Genomic DNA, 13,402 nt, shown 5'->3' on the forward strand with positions numbered 1-13,402 from the left:
CTGGGACACAAGCTCGACATCGCTGGGGGGTAAATAAGCAGCCTGTGGGGGGGGGGCTTTGTGTTATTTCCAAACAATAAAACAATAAAATTAAAAAAAATAAAAAAGGAGCCGATACAATCACGTGATCACACGGCGTAATTCAAGATGGAGACCGAGCGATTTGGAGGCTTCACTGTGAGCTAGCTGGCTGTTTACAATAATCACAATATGGCAAACACGACGGACTACTGGACGTTTTAACGCCGATTCAAAGAGTCGTAACCTCACCTGAGAGGGGTTTTGGGACCACGATGAAGCGAGAGTTTGTTTTGTAAACACAAGACCACCTGAAGAATATTTAAGATAAGAGGTAGCAAGAGGAGAAAACTGTCAATGGTCATCATCACAAACCCATTTTAACACACACACGAGAGAGAGAGAGAGGAGATCGATATGGCGCTGAGAGAGTTAAAAGTGTGTCTTCTGGGGGTAAGTGAGCATCGATTTGTTTTTGTTTGTTTGTTTGTTTGTTTGTTTGTTTGTTTGTTTGAAGCCGTATGTGTGAAGTCCCCACTGTAGTGCATACTGATGGTCTGTTTACATCAGGTACATGTGTTCACACCTGTGATCAACAATAACAATTAGTGGTGTTGTTGTTGTTGTTTTGCACTTTTCAGGCACAGGAACAACATTTGTTTATGTATAATCTGCATATAACAACAGCATAAATACATATATTGTTCTAAAAGCATTGCATTAATACATATCTCCTCTGCATCCTCTGCTAATAACGTTTAAATAGAGCTATTAGTCCATTAATTGTTAAGTTGAACCTATAAAATTAATCACAGAGTCCTGATAATCAGATGAATGTTTGAGTCATTTTTTTTTAAAAGCTAAAATAACAAACATTTTCTTTTTCTGGCTTTTTAAATGTGAAGATTTATATCATTGGGCTCTTTAACAGACACAACAAGGAGTTTTAAGTTGTCATATTGAGTCACTGGAATACAGTACTCGACATTTTTTAGTATTTTTCACATTGTATTGACCAAACAATTAACCAATAATGAAAATAATTGTTATTTGCTTTTCTAAATAACATTACTGGTGCAGTCACTATGTATACATCAGTCACAGGAACAATATTCATGCGTGTCTTGGCTGCTTATAACACCATAAGCTTCATTTTCTCTATCAATAATTCCTAAAGTACCATTCTCACATCACACAGAATTTGTTTTTACAGTTGCAATTATACTTGTATTAATGGTTTCTGGCTGTGTTTGGTAAACATTGTCTTTATTTTGTCTCTGCAGGACACTGGGGTTGGAAAGTCGAGTATTGTTTGGAGATTCGTGGAAGACAGCTTTGACCCAAACATCAACCCAACAATTGGGTAAGTTCTTGCTGTCGCCCAAAAGTCTGTTGCACTGGTTTGTGTTTAGAGTTGTTACAGGACATCATCATGTAGTCAGTTCATTTCTGTCTATCACTGTATGGATTAATCAGCTCTAATTTTAATAGTTTGTTATTAAGAATGAAAATAATAGTACATTTTGTATCCCTAATACCAATTTATTTTACTTTTTTTTATTAATTTAACTATTAAACACATAATATTCGCTGGTTTTATCTTCACAAATGCAAAAAGTATCTTGCTTTTCTATAAATTAAATGCTTTTTTTGTGGCTGTTGGTTAATTTAAGGAAAGAAATTTAAAGAAATGGCTTTGTCAACTTGTGATAGGCATTTGTTGTATTTTCTGTCATTGTGTACAGTGTCCTTACTCCATACTACAGCCAGACCAATAATTATTGTCATATCTTACCAGTTTTATAAATAACAACAATAACAGATATGTTTGAGGTAACCTCGCCATTACACTGACAAAAACTTCTTGTTATTGAATTTTTATAACAAAATAAAAATCTTTTAATTTAATCAAAACCAATTATTGATATTGTAGCATTAGATATTGAATTGATGCAATACAAGTAAGTCCTCTTGAATATATGACATTTGGGACGTTGCTGTTTTATTAAAGCTCGTAGATGATATAGATGAAGATGTGTGTTCTTCTCACTGTAGTTGCAGCTCTATTATTTATCTATATTTTGTGTAACAGCAAAGTTTATCAATGTGGCATAATGTATCAATCATGAAGCCATTTCTCTTCACCAGGGCATCCTTCATGACCAAGACAGTGCAATACCAAAACGAGCTGCACAAGTTCCTGATCTGGGACACAGCAGGACAGGAGCGGGTTAGTAATATCCACTGAGGTTTTGGCCCTCAGCTTTTATATTTTAAAATTGACTGGTGGATAGTAAACCTGAGCAAGATTTACATGTGATTTATCTTTAAAGCAGCCAAGCCACAACAGCATTTTACACAGTTTTGATATTGCAATCAATCAGTTTTACTTGGCTTGTTTTAGAAATCTACCGGTTCCTCCCATGTGGCTTTAAAGGAAGTGAAAAAGCTACCCGCATGTGCACGTACCACTCCCTGAATCAGCCTGAGGGAAAGTGAATAGTGCAGTTGTTCATTACTTCTGATAGGGGGCAACATTTATCTTTCTATAGGTAGAGTTCTGCCCACTAACCAGTAACCTAAACCCTGTAGTGCTCTTGTTTTAGGAGTCCACTTTTAGTTTAAGTGTGTGTGTGTGTGTGTGTGTGTGTGTGTGTGTGTGTGTGTGTGTGTGTGTGTGTGTGTGTGTGTGTGTGGTCCGATGGCATTCTTTAGACGGTTGAGCGGTGTCTGTTTAGTTTAGTAGAAACATCAGCACGTCTGTCATGATTTGTCCTTTCTGTCACCTTTAATCTTTGTCTCCCTTCCCTTTCACTCCTTCCCCATTGCATTCATGCATTTTAAACCGCAAGTAAAGGAGTGCCATTGCTTTTCTTTTGGTGTTATTTAATGCTGCATACACGTCTGACAGGTGTTAGCGCCTATCATGTCCAGGTGCCACTTCTTATATAACCTACCCTCCTGTGTGTCTATAGCAGCAATATCTGAAATGCCCACACACCCACACAAAGTTTAGTTCAAACTGAATCTACCCGCAGATGTGTGATATAAGAAACAGGATACATCTTGGTGTTTTAGCATTTGAGCCTGCCCAAACAACACCGAGCCCCAGACAGTTGTAGGAAATGCTTTCTCTTTTGACTCACACCCTGCATCCCATATTTCTGTGCGTTAACTTTCCGCATCACTTCCCTTTTTCTGTACATGCCCTTCTCTTTTTCTCATGCACAATCCCCTGCTCTTGTAGTGCCTTATCCCTGCTGCTGTCCTCTCCCCAGAGGTGAGATAAGATGCTGTTTGTCTTTTATCCTCCTTTCCCCCGGGGTCCTTGGCTTCTTCGCCGCCTTGAGGGGACATCAATGCAGCCCTGTTTAAGATAAGATGAGAGGATGAAATCCAAGCTGTCTCAGCCCACTGGCGTGTGCTGCTACTGTGTCTTATCTGAGATCACTGCAACTCCACTTCTCCTTTTTTTCCCCTTTGTGTTTTCTCCTGTGGAACATTTCTTCTCTTGGGAACAATCTATTTTTCTGTGGTACATTTTCTCCATCTTTTCATATCCCACATACCCACGTTTTCATTCCCATGTCGCCTCTCAGCCTCCCAAGGGGTTCACATCTGTGCGGGAAAAAGGAGCTACATTCCTTTGGTAGGTTTTTGCATGTGTCTGTGTTTTCATACAAAGCTGCTGAGGTATTTTGAAGCTTTTCATGGCTTGTTGTCTAACTTTTGTGGAGCTTTGGCCTACCAAAATCTGTTGAGTTGAGAAAGGGGAACACAAAGCCAAGCCAATGCACATGGAAGGAGAGACCAAGGCAAAACGGAAAGCTCTGTGATTTCCACAATCCGCAATCCATATCTCGAGACCAGATGAGGCCTTACAAGTACATTTGAGCCCAGCTGTCAACAGCCCATTGAGGCCTCCCCCTCTGACTGTTCCCTCTCACAGAAAACAAGCGAGAGGAACCTCGCGTCCTACTGGAATAGGCTTCCTTTCTTTATGCACCCAGCTCGTGGTTTTAGCAATTAATCAGCACTCGCTGGGTATCACTGGGGCTGTTTTCTGGGCTGCAGTGTGGCCAGACGTCTGGCCTCACTGCAATTGCTCTTTGGGTTAAGGCAGAGATAGACCACACAGGACTGGTGGTGGCAAGGCCCAACACTAGCCAATGAAACAGACAGCACTCTCCTCAGTGCCTCTGCCAAATATCCCAAGTTGGATTCCCGTTGGTGGACTTGGGGCCAGTAACAACTATAATTATGTGGAATGTGTGCTTTCCTGAGGTAACGGTGTCACTCCGAGATGGATAGTTTATTCCATCGTATTGTGAAGGAAAATAGAATTGGCGGGAAAGCAGGGTCATTCTAAGTGAAGGTCTTTTTCAGACATGAGTTGTTTCTTTTAAAATAAATATCATTAGTTAATATATGACACATGGTTTTATTAGTCTGTTAAAAAAAACCCAGTCCAGCTGGTATTGCAAGAAGGCATACAAAGAGGTTAGCATTTAGAGTTAGAGTTAATAGTCCACATTTGTTTCAGCATAAAAATCATCTAAACAGCAAGGGAATGGATTCATACTACACTTTTGTATTAAGGTCCTGTAAGCGAGTGGTTGTGCCACTGCTTTGCACAAATGTCTGTGGTGAGACCAACTTCATATTTGTTTAACTTAAACCAGAGCTGCGCTGACCTTTGTGGGTGCAGCCCCTCATTGTCGACCACAGCTTGAACTGAAAGATGAAAAACGAATTAGTTCCAGAGCTGTATAACAACAAATTGGCCTCATATCAAGACCCGACAATAAAGTTATCTATTACTTTGTCACAAAACAGTTTTGTAAGAGACTTAGCAACCTACTGCTAGCAATATTAGCATTGTAGCTAAGTTGGCGTCATTTAGTACAGAGCCACTGCCAGTCCCATAATGGTAAATACTGTGCTGTCAAGATGCTAAGATGGTTCACTATCTTAGGTTTGCGTGTTACCATAGTAACATTTGCTAATTTTCATTAAACAGAAAGTACAGCTGAGATTGTTGGGAAGGTTTTTGGTAATAAGCCACAGTACTGGAGAAATAAAAAAAATCAACCTGATGATGAAATACGATGGAAAGTCAACAATGTTATAATTCATCCTGAAGGGAACATGAATGATTTCCTGATTTCATGAAAATTAGTAAGTTAATTTCTTAGCAATCCATCCTGTAGTCCTGAGATATTTCATTCTGCACCAAAGTGGCAGACCAGTCGACAGACAGACAGACAGACAGACACTGCCATTAAAAACAATATGTTTTAAAATATGACAGCGGGCTGATTGTTGAAGACAGGTTTCAATGAGCACTGGAAAGTTGTTTTTTTTTTACCAGAAAAATACCAAACGTAGCAAAAGGAACCCCCAGCCTCCCAGGCAGCTATGGATTTAGAAATGCACATGTTGTTTTGATTATGCAGGGCTTTGTGATCTATTGGGTTAAGATCAAATGTATAGTCTTCCATAAATATCAAAACGCTAACAGCTTCTGACACATTCTGCTCATCTTTCTCTTGATGGCTACCACATGTGTGAGGTCTTGGTGGAAAGACTTGCCATGCTTCCATTTCAAATAAAGCTACTTGGCTTATAGGCTGAGAACACTGGGCCTTTGGTTTACTGAAATGGTACTTGGTGTCTTTTTTTGCTCATTTGTATACTCTGCTTTGAGTTTGTTACAGTCAGTATTATTTATTAACCATGATCTGTGCCTATGTAACAGATTAGCCATAGTCTATGAAGCCCAGACATAGTTTATTGATCTATTGGGTGTATATATATACTATAAAAATATAATACAACTACACTGCAATGATAGAACTCTTTTTAATATCCAAAAAAAGATTAAAGATTGGAAAACAGTCTTCAAAGATGGCATTTATTGTGTTTAAAGAAGATATTTTAACTCTGATCATCATGTTCTGTTTCACATGTTTTCAAAGCTATATGCAGACTTAATGATATAAGCAGATCTTTTAGTATAGGCACAGATGAAGGTCATTCAGAGTCTTCAGACGTCCAGGCCTCCCTGTCCAACAGTGTCTCTCTTTGAGCTAATTGAACTTTCTCTGTCTCCCCACAGTTTCGTGCTCTAGCCCCGATGTACTACAGAGGTTCAGCTGCGGCTATCATTGTTTATGACATCACAAAAGAGGTATTATTTCCTTTTTCTCCTCAACCACTAATCCACTAAGCACTTACTGTATAGTTTCATTGTGTAGTTCCATGTCTTTCCTTCCTTTTTAATTCACATGTGTATTCAAGGAATGGTTCAGTTTCAGAGATGCACTTATCCACTTTCTTGCCAAGACTTATATGATAAGATTTGCACCACTCTCATGTCTGTACAGTGAATACGAAGCTACAGCTGGCAGCCGTTAGCTTAGCATAAATACTGGAAACAGGGGTAAACAGCTAGCCTGGTTCGGTCCAAAACTAATGAACTCACCTCAATAATTATCACCTTACATCTTGTTTGTAAAATAACAATTTGCGCTTTTCCAAGAGTTATTGCCAGACTATTTCTTGGCTGTGAGCAGCTGGCAGACAACCAGTACAGACTCCAGGATGTTACTGACCCTGTGTGAAACAGCAAATTTATGTTTTTATAATTCAGTTTTGGATGGATTAAACAAACAAGATATAATGGGTTCATTCAGTGTTTCCCATACGTTCATTTATTTGTGGCGGCCCGCCACAATATCAACATTGACTGCCACTGATTAAAATGGGTAAACACGTATTTAATTCTTCCCGTGCACATCAGTGTGAAACCTGATATCGTCTTCAGTGCTCACGCTCTCTCTCACCACATTCACTCTACACACACACCTTACGGACTGCCGTGTGTTCTTAACACAACACTGTCAGTGTCAGAGACCCAACTCTAGCAAGCATCTAAGGAGCCAGTATATAGTGAGGGTAGCTACATTTTGTTATTTGTTTGACACAACATGAAGCAAAAGACCTTTTTCACAGCATGAGTCACAGTCTAGTAAGAACGCTTGTGCACGATTAATTCACATTTTATTTCATAATTGCTGTTTCCATCAAGATGTTTTTCAAGGCAAAATACCAAGTGGATGTTTTGATGTTAATTGCACGGTTAAAAATGCAGTAATGAAGGAATGTGGAAGTCTACTTCCTTACATTAAAGGAATAGTTTGAAATGTTGGGAAATATGTGTTCATGTTCTTGCGTAGGGTGAGATGAGAATATCAATACCGTCACGTCTGTATGCTAAATATGTTTAATCCGTACAGAAAACAAAGCGTCAAAATTATTATTATGTTGTTTTACTGGGAGTTATATGCCAGACTGTTTCTTGGCTCAGTGGAAAACTCCAGGAAGTAGTCTGTCACATATACCCCTTGTAAAATGATATATTATTGTGTTTTTTTTTTTTTTTACTGATTAAACATATGAGACAGAGCCAGGTGCCATTTTCAGTCTTTATGCTGAGCTAAGCTAATCAGCTGCTGCCTCCAGCCCTGTATTCACCATAAAAACATAAATGGTATCTATCTTCTAATCTAATTCTCAGCTAGAAAGTAAATAAGCTTATTAAACAAAATGTCAAACTAATCCCTTCAACTTTAATGGGAAGTGCTATGTGTTTGTCTGCTTATTGATTAATTCAGTGTAACGTGTTATTTACCTGTATCATCAGGAATCCTTCCAAACACTGAAGAACTGGGTGAAGGAGCTGCGCCAGCATGGTCCTCCCAATATAGTGGTTGCGATCGCTGGCAACAAATGTGACCTTTCAGACGCCAGGTGAATCTGACTTAGAGATAATACTGTATGCGTCATGAGCAATGCTTGTGTTCAGTATGATTGTGCCCCCTCATTTACAACTTGAGAGCAATTTCAGATGTCTGGTTTAGACGGGAAATATTATGACCTTTTAGCATCGGAATGATATTTGATGTGTGGCTTCAAAATATAATTTATGTTCATTGTCTGTGGAGCTTAAGTGCATTCAGCTGTGCAAAGAGGAATATTGGCTCTCATACTGATTAGTATTCTGTGTAATTGGTCTGCTGTGGAATATTAGGTGAGCAGACTCTTTTTCATTCACCTTAATCATTGTGGCTATTGAAGCACTTGTAGATTTCTAGTAGGAAATCTTCCAAGTTCCCGCCGTAGAAGTAAATGTGATGGTTATCAGTTAATGCATGAAATTGGAGGATCTGTTTGAATTTTCGCAACATGATAATTTGGACGTATTTCTTTGTTTACAGGGAAGTGCCAGAGAAGGATGCCAAGGACTATGCTGACTCCATCCATGCCATCTTTGTAGAAACCAGTGCCAAGAATGCCATTAACATCAACGAGGTGTTTATAGAGATAAGTGAGTGTGTTTCTTGAGCATTTGGTGCCATTGGCCTGTACATCCTCAGGTCCCCATTAAGCTGTGACACATTAAGCATTAAGCAGCATTAAGATAATTATCTGGTCTCTCTATGTGTTTTAAAGCAGGTACACTATGTTTTTAAACAGTATTGCCTATTAGAGGTATCATTTCTAAACATTTAAGGAGTGTTATCAGTCTGTTCTGTGTTTGTATCTGACTCCTGACAGGGATGAATTAATTCAGAACAAGCTGCAGATAATGTCATGTTGGAAGTAAAGCAGAATCAACTTAATCATGACACCTCGACATTTAATTTGCAGAGACAAGGAGCTATGGGAGCAGCTGATTGAGTTCTGAGTGGCAACTGATAAGATAGAGATCAAAGAGATATACTCAATAGCTGTGTCCCATACTACATATTAATTATGTGGGTAGAGAAATTAAGCAAAATCACAGTACGTCTAAAAACACGATTCACATCAAATGCTGCATGTATCATTTAATTCTGTTATTGGGACACAGCTCGTCTCCCCACGCCTTACTAATTAACTTAATATACAAGAAGTTAAGATAATTTACTGCAATAAAACTATGACTTAGAGTTAGACTAGACTTCGATTTTCCAGTGTAAATTCAAGTTCAGAAAGAAAAAGTGAAATATCAAAATCTTTTATCTGTAAATGTCTCGCTACCATTCATAATGTATAGAAACATTTCTTTAAAAAAAAAAAAAACAGACACAGTAAGAAAGTGTATGTGTGGTAATGGAGAGAGTGTGTGTGTGTGTGTGTGTGTGTGTGTGTGTGTGTGTGTGTGTGTGTGTGTGTGTGTGTGTGTGTGTGTGTGTGTGTGTGTGTGTGTGTGTGTGTGTGTGTGTGTGTGTCCGTCCTCAAAGGTAAGCGCATCCCCGTTGTAGACGCGGCAGGGGCAACTTCAGGAAAAGGTTTCAAACTGGGACGGCAGGCCTCAGAGTCTCGCAGGACGTGCTGCTGATGATGCCGGTGACTGTCCCCCACATGACCTGTGACCTGACCTTCGTTTACCCTCGGCCTGCTTCAGCTTACAGCCACCACACACCCTCAAACACCCAGCTATCACTGACACCAGGATGCAGCATTGCCAAACAGATGGCCGCAGCGAATGCGTTTTTTTGCGGCACTCAACAACAGCAAATTGTCATGTATCGTATGAAAATTCCTGGCAGGAGAAATACTTCAAGTTTACTGAGAATTGCTTTAATACATTGATGTGTAACCGAAGGACCCCCATACATATAATTTACTGGCTTCCATTATGGACATCAACCTCTGTGTGGTGTATTATAGCCCCTAGGTTGATCAGAGGAAGTACACAGATACAGATTCATGGATTCAGAAGTAATTTGTACCTGTAAATTTGTACAAATCTATTATCTTTCAACCAAAACATGGACTGAAAATGGTTCAATTTCACCAAATTATTTTGATAGCACTTAAGTTATTGCCTTTTGTTTGTTTGGGAGATCTCTCCCCAAACGTTCTCATCTTTGTGAAGGATCCATCTGTACAGTTAATGTGTGTAATCACTAATTTATCATACGATTTTGATGAAAGAGGTTCTGGTAGACATCAGTACCGAGCTCTCATTTCAATTTTTTTGCTTTTTGGAAGGATATTTGGAGGGATGTCGGTGATTCCCAGTCTAGCACGTTTAATTTACATTTTTATTCGTGATTGCTGTTTTTCATCAAAGATGCTTTTCAAGGCAAAATACCAAGTGGATGTTTTAAGGGTAAATTGCAGAAATGATAGGTGTGTGTGTGGGAGCTCACTTCCACACAGTAAAAGAATTGTTTGACATTTTGGGAAATATGCTTATTCATGCTCTAGCCTAGGGTAATATGAGAATATCAATACCATCACGTCTGTATGGTAAATATGTAGCTGGAACCAGCGGCTGGAAACAAGAGGGAAGTAGCTAGCTTTGCTCTGTTCAAAGGTAACAAAATCCACCTTCCAGTACATCTAGAGCTCATCAATTAACACAGTACATCTTGTTTGATTAATCCGTACAGAGAACTAAGTGTGAAGACAACAATTTGCTGTTTTACTTGGAGTTATATGCCAGACTATTTCTTGGCTCTGAGCAGCTGCCGTACAACCTGCGGAGACTCCAGTAGGTTATTGGTCCCAGCCAAGAAATAGTCCGGCACATAAACCCCTTGTAAAATAGAAAATTGTTGTTTTTATACTTTGATTTTTTTACTGATTAAACATTCGAGAGAGAGCCGGGTGTTTACCCCTGTATTTCCCAAACTATTCTTTTAATTGTGAACTTTGTTTATTCTTTAGCGACAAGAACAGTTGTACAGTCCACATCTCCCACTGATGGAGCTTTAATCAGGGCTGAAAATTCTGAGTCTTTAAGTTTATTATTATAAGATAACAGTCCCAGATGCTCACATGTGTTACACTTTTACTGAAAAGGTGTTAACTCAAACCTGAATATGAAGTTCCCCCTAGTGCACACAGTGTACTGCCAGCTGTCTCACAACATTACTTTAGCTTTATTTTTCTCTAATCTAATTTTCCTCAAGCCTTTGCTGCTACTTTACAGCAGTTTTATGATATATGTGAGGTCTTGCCAAATTCTTTAATTGTCCCGTAAACATTTTTCATCTTTAGGTTGGTTTTTTTTTTTCTTTAAATCAGCACTGGCTCGCACACGCAGTGTTGTTTTACTACCTGGCCTGCGATGAAAACAATGAGATCTGGAAACTAAAGATCGTTTAGAGGAAACTCCGATTTTGGAGCTTAAATTTCCTCTCTGCGGAACGTTATAGGTGCCGAATTAGACGTGGCACTGTGTCGACATGCTGACCTCTTAATGAACCTTAGTCTCCATTCTGCTCTGAATTACTGTTCGTGCTTTCTTCCAAGGTCTGCCTTCTGATTTTCCTTTCTCCCAACCCCTTCTTTTGACTCATTCCTCTAAATCCCAGGCACTTACTGCGTGTCCAGCTTTCGTTTTGTTCCAGACAAATCTGGTTCACTCTACGACAAGAGCTCCAGATCATCCTCTTACATCCATGAAAATACTCTGCGATCTTTGCACCATGTTAAAGTAGTTTGATTTACCTCTGATATCACCCTAATTGAACTTCAGTAGCAGTTGACTCATGAGCCCCCACAGACTTATTAATTCTGTGTAATTCCTTGCGTGTCTGTATCTCTTGAGTCCTTTTAGCCCCAAAACTTCTTTTTAAAAGTTGCCAAAAAATACTGATGTGGGCTCAATTAGACTGCATTTCCATATTTATAAATTTGGATTGTGTGCTTTTCTGTCAGCGAAAGCAACTTTATTTGCCTGTAAGCATCTTAAATGTATCTGTTTTTTGATGAGTCGTGTGCTAAGCAGTGCTGCCTATTCCTTCAGGATTTCCTTATCGAGTGCAATAGTTGTTATTATGACAAAGGTAAAATGTGACCTAATCAAAGAAACCAGTTACAGAGTGATATGTTCACACAGGTAGAGCACACACTCATGCACAAATGTGATCTCATGCCCTACAGTCTCTCAAACGGACGATAATGACGGGTTTATATTGACCTCATTTTATGCTGATTTGAAGACAGTTTAGCTCGTGCATAGTTCATCAAATGAGCGGTGTGATGGGGCCAACCAAATCCCTTTTTAAAAACCAGAGTAGCATTCTAGGTCAAAACTTTAAACTTCAAGCAATGGATTTTGATTCACGCTGCTGTCTTTGATAATTCGCCCTGCACTACACGATAATACTAACTCTAGCTAGTATTTAACATAGCTTCAGCAATCACGTCACAAAAAGGGAATCACTCTGGTACTTTTGAAAGCTGCACTTTGACTGTTTGTATTCTTTGGCCCTTATTACTAACTAACACCCTGTCTGCAGTCTGTTATTATCTCTGTGAAACATTCTCATAAAAGGTAACAGACTCCTTAATGTCCTTTTGATGTTATTTTAGGTTTTGACTGTTTGCTCAGTTCTTATTGCTGCGAAGAACACGGTGGCAAATAATGTCAAAGCCATTTTACTACACCACGCATAATTAACCTTTTTTTTTTTTTTATTGTCGATGTAACAGTGATTTAAAGTGCTAATCACATAAATGCTTATTTGAAGTTTGATAATGACATACATGTTTTTTTCCCTTATTTGAAAACAGGCATGGATAGAAATTGTATGCCAGTTTTTGCATTGAAAAATACCAATAGTCTTGGGCTGGCCCTGGGAATGTGATTAATCTATATTATGTATATTTTTCAGCGTAGGTATATACCATCAAATTGCACACAGATCAATAACTATATTCTATTCTAAGCCAGTTGTGTGAACACAATAGACCTGTACACCATCTGCAGTAATTTCATCAGCATTGTAGTTACCATATTTAGCTTTTTACTATGTTTCATATTGATTGTAACAAAATGCCTGAAAACAGTTGTTTGCAGTGTATTTCCAAATGTGTAAAAGGGAATTGTCAATTTGTTTACTAATAAAAGATTGACAAAAATATCTGTCCTCTCCTGCTGTGTGAGTGAGTCAGTGTGTACCCGTGTACGTCCTACATGCAGCCTCTCTCTCTCTCTCTCTCTCTCTCTCTGCCTCGTGTTGGGCCTAAGAGAAAGATGTGTGCATTAACTTGCTCCTTGGAGATACAGTGACAATGTTGTTAGTGATTGGTTGTGTTGTTCAGCTGGCAGCCAGCCGGAACTGGCTATATATATATAAATACGACACTTGAGATGCGTCTTTGACTGGCAGAGGGCTTTTCACTGCACTTTGAATAGTGCTGAGAGGGCAGAACACTTATTTGACAACCTCCCCGTCCCCTACCGAACCCCCGCTGGGTTTACAGCTAAATTTATCCAACTTGATCCAGTTTGATTGTGGATTTTTTTGTTGTTCCAATTAAAAATCCAAGTCACCTTATTTGTAAAGCATGTTTGAAAACTATGTGGTTAAATGGGAAA

General features: G+C 39.0%; 1 protein-coding gene across 1 annotated transcript; it reads left to right on the forward strand.

Moving 5' to 3' along the window:
• Positions 1-56: 56 nt before the first annotated feature.
• rab22a (RAB22A, member RAS oncogene family) lies at positions 57-12,944 on the forward strand. Its single transcript, XM_051416518.1, has 7 exons — positions 57-471; positions 1,302-1,381; positions 2,167-2,248; positions 6,137-6,208; positions 7,724-7,830; positions 8,298-8,407; positions 9,306-12,944. Exons 1-7 carry the CDS (start codon positions 436-438, stop codon positions 9,401-9,403), a joined length of 585 nt encoding a protein of 194 aa, XP_051272478.1. The 5' UTR covers positions 57-435; the 3' UTR covers positions 9,404-12,944.
• The last annotated feature ends 458 nt before the right edge of the window (positions 12,945-13,402 follow it).

Source organism: Dicentrarchus labrax, unplaced genomic scaffold (assembly GCF_905237075.1).
Source record: "Dicentrarchus labrax unplaced genomic scaffold, dlabrax2021, whole genome shotgun sequence".
Lineage (NCBI taxonomy): Eukaryota > Metazoa > Chordata > Actinopteri > Moronidae > Dicentrarchus > Dicentrarchus labrax.

What these genes read in the sequence shown, in the direction of transcription:
- rab22a (XM_051416518.1), top strand. Translation starts at nt 436, where the DNA reads ATGGCGCTGAGAGAGTTAAAAGTGTGTCTTCTGGGG. An exon ending in TAAAAGTGTGTCTTCTGGGG is followed by an intron (nt 472 to 1,301) that starts GTAAGTGAGCAT and finishes TTGTCTCTGCAG; the next exon opens with GACACTGGGGTTGGAAAGTC. An exon ending in CGAGGTGTTTATAGAGATAA is followed by an intron (nt 8,408 to 9,305) that starts GTGAGTGTGTTT and finishes CCGTCCTCAAAG; the next exon opens with GTAAGCGCATCCCCGTTGTA.